At 41.2% G+C, this 11,959-nt stretch overlaps 1 protein-coding gene across 1 annotated transcript in view; it reads left to right on the top strand.

Moving 5' to 3' along the window:
• Nucleotides 1-7,419: 7,419 nt before the first annotated feature.
• The window catches only part of LOC306848789 (GDNF family receptor alpha-2-like), a gene marked incomplete at both ends in the record, with an annotated part of 92,052 nt that continues 87,512 nt past the window's right edge, over nucleotides 7,420-11,959 (top strand). The window contains 2 exons of the mRNA XM_079383557.1: nucleotides 7,420-7,456; nucleotides 9,135-9,440. Coding sequence (XP_079239683.1) covers nucleotides 7,420-7,456; nucleotides 9,135-9,440 — 343 coding nt within the window. The remainder of the gene's footprint in view (nucleotides 7,457-9,134; nucleotides 9,441-11,959) is intronic.

Below are 11,959 nucleotides of genomic sequence, written 5' to 3'. Positions count from 1 at the left end.
CACAGGGGTGCACCTTCCCATCACTAGGAGAACGCTGGGACAAGACTGCGCCTACCCCGACATCAGAGGCGTCCACCTCAACGATAAATTGCCGTTCGGGATCTGGAATGGAGAGAACAGGAGCAGAGATAAACCGGGACTTTAAATTATCAAAGGCCTCCTGAGCCTGAGCACTCCAGGTGAACGGTACCTTAATGGAGGTGAGTGCCGTTAAGGGTGCAGCTACCTGGCCAAAGTTCCTGATGAATCGCCGGTAGAAGTTGGCAAACCCCAAGAACCGCTGCAGAGCCTTCCTAGTGTCGGGAACTGGCCACTTGGCGACAGCCTCGACCTTGGCCGGATCCGGCTTTATCTCCCCAGCTGATACAATAAAGCCCAGGAAAGAAACTGACTTGGCATGGAACTCGCACTTCTCCGCCTTGACAAACAGCTGGTTCTCCAGCAACTGTTGGAGGGCTTGGCGCACGTGCTGAGTGTGTACCTGAAGGGAAGGAGAAAAGATGAGAATATCATCGAGGTACACAAAGACAAACCGGTTAATCATGTCTCCCAGCACGCTCTTGACCATGTCCTGGAAGACAGCAGGGGCATTAGTGAGCCCGAACGGAAGGACCAGGTATTCATAGTGTCCCATGGGGGTATTGAAGGCTGTCTTCCACTCATCGCCCTCGCGAATGCGGACAAGATGATAGGCGTTGCGGAGGTCTAACTTAGTGAAGACCTTGGCTCCCTGCAAGAGTTCAAAGGCTGACGACATTAAAGGCAAGGGGTACCTGTTCTTTACAGTAATGTCATTCAGCCCCCGGTAATCAATGCAAGGACGCAGAGAGCCGTCCTTCTTCTTAAGACGAGTGGCGAATGAGTCCGGCTTTTACAGATTCCTGAATGTATTTGTCCATAGCCTCTCGTTCAGGACCCGACAGGGAAAAGAGACGACCCCGGGGCGGAGAAGTGCCAGGGAGGAGATCGATGGCACAGTCGAATGGCCGGTGGGGAGGAAGCGAGGTGGCTCGGGACCTGCTGAAAACCAGCTGCAGATCAAGGTACTCCTCCGGAACCCCGGTGAGGTCAGCCGCTTCAACCTGCAACACAGGACACACAGACACAGGAGGAGAGGCAACACCTAGACAGCAAGCATGACAAGACTGACTCCAAGACATAATCTGACTACGGGACCAATCCACCTGAGGGCTGTGCTGAACCAACCAAGGATGCCCCAGAACAAGACTAGCATTAGGGGACTCCATGAGGAACAGCACAACCGACTCGTGGTGATTGCCCGACACAACAAGACTTACACGGGGGGTGGTGTGGGTGATCGTGGCTACAGGCTGGCCAGAGAGGCCCCAGACAGTGACAGGTGAGGAAAGGGGAATGGCAGGAATGCCCCAGCTCTTAGCCGTGCTACAGTCCAGAAAGCTGGCTTCAGCGCCCGAATCAATAAGAGCCTTGCAGGAGTGGATGGAGTTCTGATAGGTGATGGTGGCAGAGAGCTGGGTGCGAGATTGAGGGAGGATTAGAGGAGAAACGCCCACCAGGACTCCCCGGTTAACTAGTGGGCCTTGGCTTTTAAAGGGCAAGATATAGCAAAGTGACCCGGCTTCCCGCAGTAGAGGCAAAGACCCTGAACCAGCCTTTGTTGTCTCTCTCGGGCAGACAGTCGAAGACCCCCCAAGTGCATGGGCTCAGGATCAGGCTGGGGTGACTGAGGTGGTGGGTGGCCCTTGAAAGGCTGGGTCTCCTCCAGCCCCCAGGACAAGCGGGGAGCCAAGCGACGCTGTCGCAAGCGCAGACGACCTTCGACCCGAATGGCCAAATTGATAAAGCCCTCTAAGTCCTGTGGTTGCTCGTGGGTGGCTATTTCATCCTGGATCTCGTAGTTAAGCCCGTCCCGAAACGTAGCTCGCAGCGCCCCCTCATTCCAATCGCAGGAAGCAGCTAGTGTTTTAAATTGGATGGCATACTCAGTAACGGAACGGCCTCCTTGACGGAGCCGTACTAGTTTGGATGCAGCCTCATCTCCTCTTACAGAACGGTCAAAAAGCCTTGTCATCTCACCGCGAAAATCCTCAAAATCATTGCAGAAAAAAGCTCCTGCGTCCCATACGGAAGTCCCCCACTCGCGAGCCCTACCCGTCAGCAGAGTAATGACGTAAGCAACTTTTAACCGTTCTGTAGCATATCGCCGGGGTTGCAGCGCAAAAACCAGTGAACATTGAGATAAAAACGCCCGACATGAATTCGGATCTCCGTCATATAAGGGCGGGTTGTTGGCGTGTGGCTCGGGCTCGCGGTGAGAAAGAGTTAAAGGGGCCGATGAAGCGGAGGACGACTGAACGTTTTGTTGGAGTTCACGGAGGCGGCCGCTTAATTCCGCCACCTGGACTGTGAGGGTTTCGACCTCCTGAGCTGTGGACGAGAGTTGGCTGGCTTGGTGGCCGAGGAGAGCTCCTTGATGAGCAATGGCTGATCGAACAAACTCCTCACCCGCTGGATCCATATTGGTCAGTCCGTACTGTCAGGAACGAGAACGGGATCCAACAGCAGGTGAATAAACTCAAATATTTATTTGCAAAAAAAGAAAACAGAAAGAGCTCAGTCCAAAAAGTTAGCCGGACGGCGTTCTCCGCCAGCAGCCAGTCCGTTAGCACAACGTGAAGATCAATCCAGCTTCAGCCGAGGCAGCGGGGCAAAGTGGCGGCAAGACTGCAACAACCAGCCGCCGCTGAAATCCAGAGTAAGCGCCGGGCGCGAACCGAGATGAATCGGGAGGAATTACTGTGACAAGGCGGGCATTCGGGCAGAAAATATCCAAGGCAGAGAGCAAACCGGAGTCCTAGAGATGCAGGCGAGTACAAAAAGTGAAGGATGCAAAAAACAGGAGCGCCAGACCGACAGGACTAGAAAAATAAACAAAAACGATATAGGGTCAGCATACATAACCAGCAGCGAGAAAAGCATTCGTTCAGAATCACGCATACGGACTGACACAGAACGACAGACACGAGGGCAAGATAAAGGGGAGATAATGAGGACAAGATAGAGTGCAGGTGAGTAGAGAGAATTAGCAAACAGGATAACAAGAGGGGCGGAGTCGACACAACGTGACAGCGGAGCACATGGCAAGCTGTCAAAACAAAAGACCACGTGCTCCAGGACAACAAAACAAGGCAGCCCCCACCGAGATCCTGACACTGTACATGTTTTCAAAGTATACAGGAACTATTTTACTTTTTTACTTGGTTACAACACATGCTATTTTTGAAGTCATTCAATTATTATTATTATTATTTTTCTTGAAAATGGTATAATAGTGTTTAAAACAACAACAACAACAACAACAACAACACATGATTCCAAGATGCCTACAAATTGTACACTTCTATCAACTTGGAACTTGTTTTAAACTAGATTTTTAAAATTACTTTTTGGACGTAATTGGGTATAAATGACTTTGGGATGATGGGAGGTCTACAGCTTAGACATGATTATATTTCTAAGAAATATGATACACATAGGAATACGGGTGTCTGTTTACATGCTCTCTATTTTTATCTGCTTTCAAAAGCTTGTGAAACACAGATTTGATATCCAAACCAAAGGCATTTTGAAAACAATACTACTTATCTGCAGATTAAACTAACCCACTGACTGGGATGCCGCTAGCATCGCTAACGTTTCTGGCCTGCTAGCAGCTGTTCCAACATTAATATACAACAGATTATTCCCAGTGCACCGACTACATTTTGGGAAATTCTCACTGAGCGTGCCTGCTTGTAAACAAACTTTGCCATTAAGCTGAAAGTCCATTCACACCAAAAAACACACCACAGAAATATAATAAAACTGATTCCCCACAAATACTGCAATACAGCCAGAAGGTGTTTTCTGCAACATCAAAGAACATCTACTTTCCCTCTTGGCGGTGTGTGTAATCCCCTTGTGAGTCTGCTGGCCTGGTCTAAATTTGGCTCGGTGTCTCACTAGACCCAACAGAGGCTTAATGGCACCAAATCGGTGAGATTCTTACCACGCTGAAATGAAGGACATTGGCCTAACCAAGGACACTGCTAGCCTGACAGATTAGACACCAGAGGGATTGAAAAGAGACAGTAATTAACATCAAATACCAGATGAACGAGGATGCAGCAGGTCCAAACCCAGAACCGGCCATGCCAGCTTTAGCTTCTCATTGCTAGAATCTGTGAAAAGAGCAAAATCCCAGAGTGACAGCCAGCCCATCAGTCAGACTGAACCCATGGCACTTTTGCAACTGAACTCAGAAGACAACTCGAGTATTAGAAAAAGGGGCTTGACAGCAACATGTACATGTCTTCATCATCAACTTATAGTCGGGCCATTTTTCACCAGTCCGTTGTCTTGCCTTTCAATAGAGCTGCACTGTGATTAATGAGCGGTCTGGAATGTGTTCAGCCAGTGACATAGAGTGAGACTATTATGCCAAGTGATCTATACAGCCTTTGATGAACAGCCTTTCCTCCCACAACACTGGGAAATTTCATCTTATCTTATGAAATTTTAGGACATTAAGAGGGTATTTTAGCAGTATTATCTAATCCTTCAGCCAATGTTTGTTCTCGTGAACTTCTCCTCTCTGTGATGGGAGTAATTGAACAGGCAATGAACGATAACTTTAACAGTACACCGCATATGCTGCCTAATGCTGGACAGGATAATCTGAGCACACACTCTCATATAGAAACAGCACTATTCTATTATTGCTTATTAATTAATCACGTTTTGGTTGTACGTGGCACCTGAAAGGAGTTGAATGTCAAACTAAGGCTCTAAAACCTAACAAAAAAAAAAAAACAACTGCTTTGACTCTATTAGTATAAGATAAAATATGATGAAGCTAAACGCACTTTAGTGTTTTGTCTCAATACTATTTGAAGATTTGTAAGAGTTTATGAGGAATCCTCTGAAGGGGAAAATGTCACAACATTGGCATTTCGGTAGCACAGGATAAAAGTTGCCAGAGTAATACTTGCCTTAGGAGATTGCCCTGATCTGAGAGACAAACATGGGATTTTCACTTAAAATACATAGAATTCTGTATTTATAGATCTAAATGCATATAAAATGCATTATAATACAACTTTATTATATATATATCAACCCGGTCTCATCCCAAGTCGTCACATATTGACGCTTTGGTTTTGGCATCGCTTTTTGACGCTCAAGGTACCCCTTTAGCGTCACTTTTCGACGTGAAGGGAAGCGTAATTTTTCGGCGTCGATATGCTAACGCGCTATTGGGAATTTTATCGTCATAATAAGGTTGCCATTATTGCATATATGTAGAGGTGTGATTTTTGAATGTAAACAGTCAAAATAGTGACTTACCCAACCCCTGCCCCTAAACCTACCATCTGTGAAGAAAACGCAAGATATAGGAGGCAGATGCAAGTACTGGCATAATTTATTTAAAAATGATTAATATACGCTAAGTGTTTCCTATTTAAAAAAATTACCTTCCCTTCACGTCGAAAAGCGACGCAAAAACCAAGCGTCAATATGTGACGAATTGGGATGAGACTGTGTTATATATATATATATATATTTTTTTTTATAATAATGTTTTATTTTCTTAAGCTTGTGTTTCTATTGTACATATTGATTATAAATGCCATCGGTGAAAAGGCAATGGTTAAGGAGATCACTGAAGGTGCCATATAGGACAGACATACAGATTACTATTTAGGGGTGGGGTGTAGTTTTTTTATATTTTTTATGAAAGAACTTACAAAAAAGACTATAACTAACTGACTTTTCTCCTCTAGTCTCACCTCTTTCATCTTTGTTTACCTAACTTAAATGTCATCGAAAGTATCTGTAGAAATTTTAAAAGCTCTTATAACCTTATAAGTGACTTAGAACTCAAGGAGGTCAGTAATACCTGTTGAAAGCCATCTGTTAACACTCCCATTTATCTCAATGGCACCAGCTCAGCTGGTCCATGGCCCTCCAGACATACAGTATGCAGTTTGAAATATGGCATCTTTTCTCCTATAGGTACTCATTTCTACCAGATTTTTTATTATTGTTTTTTTTTTTTTGAGCCAAAAAATCTGCCCATCATCTGAACCACACAGTAAATGCTACCTGACAAATGCATCTAGAGATACATTTCACAATATTAAAGATTATAGATTATCTACCAACAGGGCCTAACAGGGCCATTTTAAGCAGCAAAATCGTGACTCCTTAATATAACCAAACACTGCCGAGTCATCCAAACAATAACAAACTATACTCTTGTCTTTGGCCAGGGTTCACTGACTTGTGAAATCCATTAGTGTAACCAGATCCAATGAACAACTGTTTCTAGAAATGAAGGCACATTTTACATGACGTCAGGTTCTATCTATATCTCCCAGCAATATTTACATCAGACTTGCAAATAGCCCAATTATGATGTTTTCCCACACTGTGCGACTAATTATATCAGATGATTATTTGCATTGACTTGATAATGATATGACATCTCTCTAGAAACCTGTGAATCTTCAAACCCATGACAGGTATCTGTTCCTAAATAACTTATCATAATGGTACGTTTTAATCCAGCCTACAGGATCTGAAAATTGCCCCAAACCCCTTTTAAAACCAGCCACACATCAGCCTAGCCAGGCAGAGAGACCATTAATGCTTCTTGAATGCTCACAGTTAGGTATGCTTCAATTTGTGTAGCAGTTACACAATTGCAAGAGCAGTTACTGACCTCTTGTCAAAAGTTGCATTTATCTTTTGCCCTAAAACTTATTAATTAGCCATAGTGTGTTGCGTCAGCTCGACTCCTCGTTTGTTCGCGCGTTGATTAACTCATCCGTCACAGGATCATTTAACATATGGGCTGGAGCGCGTAACGGGGGCACGTGCGCTCGCTTATGCCTCGCTTCTCAGGAGCGCACTGCCTTCGCCAGAGACAGAAGTCTGTCCGCAGAGCTCCGCCGTCTGAAGTTTCTTACTGCCGTTGCTTGGGAATTTCATGTCGGAGATAAACGGGAGCGGGAATATCCTATAGAGGAGCGTTGCTATAGTGAGCCAGACGTTTCAATTTTGCGTCCTTTGCGAGAGTAGAACATCAGCATTGGGAAATATGCGTCTGTCCACACGAAACCACCACGAATAAACGGTTCCTACGGAAACCTGGGGTTTAGTTCCCCTCCTGAGCGGAATAGAGAACTTTCCCTCTTTAAATGAGGCTTTGGATTATTTAGACGGCAAAAAGAATCATGGTCCGACAAACGCTGGATAAAATTTGGGATTTTTAAGGTCACAGAGCGTTTAGAGCAGCATCGGCATTTTAAGAGGACTAAGCAGAATACAGTCATTTGGAGGGAACATATGACAGCATCTTTTAACGCACGCGGACTCTCCATCAGAAACAGAAACATGTATATCTGTATCTACGGCTTTCTGCTCTTTTTAGGTAAGCTTTTGTTTATATTCACAGCCTTTTTCAGACGAACTGAAAGCAAAATCTCCTAATGCTATTTAATTTAATTTAATCTTTAGGTTAATTTTATTTCAGTGTACTTTCCTCTAGTGAGTAGCCTACGATAATGAAATTAGGAAATTACATTTTATATTTGATACCATAATAGTTTATGAAGTTATGTGAAATTAAGGTGAGGTCAAGTTCGATACCGAGCAGAAAAACAACGATATTTATTCATTACGTTTGATGTTTTCATTTATGGAGATGGGGATAGAACACATCTTAACTTGTCATTTCATGAAACTCGCATATTTAAATGTATGCTAATTATGTAATGAAAGTAACATGAGCTGCGTTTAAGGTAATCAAGGTAACTGATCATGTTATTTTATAGTTTTACATGACGGCTAATTGTTATCTAATTAGTATCCTATAGTTCAGATCCCATTCATTAGTCAATAAACTGAATCACCATATTGAAAATGTTTCAATAAAGGTGAGATTTATGAAGGTCACTTTGTAGATTTATCACTGGCCATTGCATGCTGACAAGACTTGATCCTTTCTGCGCACCATATAATGAAACTTAAGCTGAATATTTTAAAGAGTCTGCATTATTTAGACCATCTGCATATTTACCATTCATACATTCTGATATAGAAATTCAACCGCTAGTTATGCTTTAAATTATAGTGTTTAAATTATAATTACAGTGTAATTATATAAATGATGATGTGAAATTTCCTGATTGCAATAGGTAGGCTAATATAAATATCTATAATAAAATGACATGTAAAGTGTTATCTAACTACTTTCCAGATTTTCGTCTTTTCACATTTGCAGTCTTAGAGCATCTTGCAGTATGTCTCAGTGTTTTTATTTCTGAAAAATCTGTAAAGCATTCGCCAGTGATTTGCTGTCCAAGGGTGTGTCTGAATCTTTTATTCTGGTTCTGATGTGCTCTGTATAGTTTTAGGAAAAAAATAAAACAGCGATTGGTAAGTATGCTGATGTATTTACACCTGTAGGTGTCACTGGTGGGTTGCACCTCCGTTATAATGACCCCATGACCAAAAAATATATTTGCATACAGGAACAAAAAAAAATCTGTTGCACGCAAACACATAGAAAGAAGTGTAAAAGGTTAATATTGTGAAAAAAGCAATAATAAAGCATTAATATGAGGAAAGTATAAAGAGCATTTGCCAGTTGCTAATTAAATCAATTTTTAACAAATACTAAAAAAAGACTGTTATTTACTGGTGACATGGTGTCATGGTACTTAGTAAGTCTTTTGTGTGATATATATTATATTTTACTCTTCGAGGCATGTTTTTTCAGACTTTGACACCATTTTGAGCTGTCAAGTGATCCTTGTGAGTCATTCAAATGGTTTCACAATCGTCTGGTCATTACCACCTGCTTGATGGTCTTTAAATTGCACACTTTGGCTGTATTAGTCATCGACTAAAATAATATTATAATGACAAAATGAGTGGAAGCAGTCACTGATGTCTTTATAGATTCATTTGTCAGAGATAAAGATTTGTTAAACTTTTATCCTGTTATTCTGTTGAAGACTAGAGTTCGTGGGGCATCAGTCCATACAGTATGTAAAAATAAATAAATAAATACCTGAACCTCCATTCCTCTCCACCCTCCTTCATAGATGAGCTTGTGTTCTCCATGTCTGGCTCTTCCGCTCTATCTGAGTCTGGGCACCAAGAGTCAATGGACTGTTTAAGAGCCACCGAGAAGTGTAACCAGGACCAAAAGTGCAGCCATCGCTTCAGGATCATGAGGCAGTGTCTAGCAGGCAAGGACAGGAACACCATGTTGGCCAATAGGGATTGCCAGGTAGCCCTGGAAGTGTTGCAGGAGATGGCTCTGTTCGACTGCCGCTGCAAGAGGGGAATGAAGAAGGAAATGCAGTGTCTGCAGAGTTACTGGAGCATCAACATTGGCCTGACTGAAGGTAAGAGCTCTATAACAGATCCATGGATAAATAGTCTGGTAGATACACCTGATTGATCCCAGAAAGACAGTATAGGGGAGATTGAGGCTAGTAGTCACACATTAATATTTCTCAGAGTAGATTTATTTTATGGTAATTTTCTGTATAGACACCAAAGTCTTGCCTACATCAAAGATACGGAACTGAACTGAACTGAACATTTCCAACTTTATTATTTATCCAACATTAAGAAAAAGGGCATGTTGTCAATTAGTAGCCTGTTATAGGGTTTTCACAGAAATTTTACATAAAATATATATAAATATTGTTCTGATAAAAATAATAATAAATTATAGAAATTACATCTACGAAGAACTACATAAGCTTATATAAAGCTGCATTGCAAGAAACATGGCAGCCACTCTGAGTAGTTATACAGTTACCAGCACTTTTACCGAAAAAGAGTCATTCTGTTTTGGTAGTATAGCTCATGTGCCCTGTGGTTATGGAATATTCTTTAGGTCTGCACTGATCATGCAGATGCAAACTGAAACGTGTGGAGTCAAACCAATTGATTGACCTCCTTTTGAGCAGTCGTGCATACAGTACCAACCCCCATGTGAGCAGAGCGTTCCAAGCTTATTGGCTTTACTCCCTCAATACTGTATCAATCAAGATGTTGTTATAGATTGTTTATGAGATGAAGATGCATCCCTTAATGCCTTGTTGTGCACTGTTCTTGTCCTCTTCCATTTCATCAGAGATCATATCCCAGTGCAAGCTTACAATATAAATCTAAGCTAAATCATTTGGAAGGGGGTTATGAAAACATTACATCATTAAAAAGAAAAATGTTTGTAAAGTATCCTAAATGTTTTTCATCTGGCAACATTGCACAAATAAATTGTTTAATTTAATTTATTTTTATTTCTATAATGAATAATATAAAAATGCAAATAATAAATTTTAGTTATTTTTTAAGGAAGTTTCTTAAGCTCACCAGGCGTTTGTAAAAATAATAATAATAAAAAAAAAAAAAAAAAAAAAATATATATATATATATATATATATATATATATATATATATAGTGAGATAAATCTTAACACTTTCCATGATTTGATCAGATTTGATTACTGAATTCAAATAAGTTACATAGAAAATTGCTGCCCAGAGGTGTTGCTTTACCATAAACATCTTTGTTTGAACATAGTGCTGAAAAAAAATTTGCACATTTGTCACGTTTCACTCATTATTTGTTTTTCTCACTCTCCATGTAGCTGTCTTTACAGCCATCCATCCATTCATCACTCCATCATTGTATCGGCTAAGCCTAAATAAGCATGAGAACACTCTGTGCTAGCGTAAAAGGGAAGTGTACTGTTTACCTTTGGGTCCTGAGAGCCGAATTCATTCGATTCTCCACCAACATCATAACAATAGATTAGATAGTTGACAAAGAGTAATTGCTTTTTGCGGTATGTGTGCAATGGTGAGGTGGAAAAGCAGTACAGAGGCATGACCTGATATGGGAATAGTATTAGATTTCATTTAAAGGTTCCAGTGTTTCAAGGCTGCGTATCCTCTGTAGGATGAATATGTGTGAGCAGTTCAATGGTACTGATGAAAAGCTCCCTGTTGGCATGTAGGGTTATGCAAGCTCTGTTCTCTTCCTGTCTGCGGTTTATCATGAATACCTTGAATTTAAACACAAGGGAGTGTGATGTTTGCATACAGAACAAGCTGGTGTAAATATCTCCAAATGGCATCACATAACTACTCAGTCGAGTGAAAGTCAAGTCAAGTCAAGTCACCTTTATTTATATAGCGCTTTTAACAATACAGATAGTGTCAAAGCACTTAACAGTATCAAATTGGATGATAGTGTCAGTAATGTATAATAATAAGATTAAACATTCAATTTTCAGTTAAAGGCATTTCATTATTGAATTCAGAGATGTCATTGTCTAGCTCAGTTTAGTTTAAATAGTATCTGTGAAATCAAATTGAGGATAATCGCTAGAAATTAAGTGTCCCCAATTGAGCAAGCCAGAGGGGACAAGCAGCAAGGAACCAAAACTCCCTCTGTGACAGAATGGAGAAAAAAAAACCTTGGGAGAAACCAGGCTCTGTCGGGGGGCCAGTTCTCCTCTGGCCAGGATATTATTGTTTATTTATTGTTTACTTATTGTTTTAATAAAAGTTTTAAATGTATAAATGTATTATATTTATATTTTTATATTGTTGCAATTTCTAACAATAATAGTATTATGTAGTTCGGTATTTTATTATATTTTTAGTTATTTGTTTTATTTTAAGTTTTATTGTATTTTAAGTTAAGGTCTTCACTGGGGATATGTCCTCGGGGCTCATCAAGGTGTCCGGCCTCCGCCGACGACCAGGGCCACATACTTCATCTCTCGGCGCTGATCCACTATCTGATCCGGACACGGACTGAGAAACAGAATAGAACAATAACAAAAAACAATCCTAACAATCCTTTAATGGATTTGAATAAAAGAAGTGTATTAGTGTGTTATGT

The sequence above is a fragment of the Barbus barbus genome (assembly GCF_936440315.1).
Source record: "Barbus barbus genome assembly, chromosome: 28".
Lineage (NCBI taxonomy): Eukaryota > Metazoa > Chordata > Actinopteri > Cypriniformes > Cyprinidae > Barbus > Barbus barbus.
The sequence above is the reverse complement of the archived record's forward strand: the minus strand, read 5'-3'. Positions and strand labels throughout refer to the sequence as shown.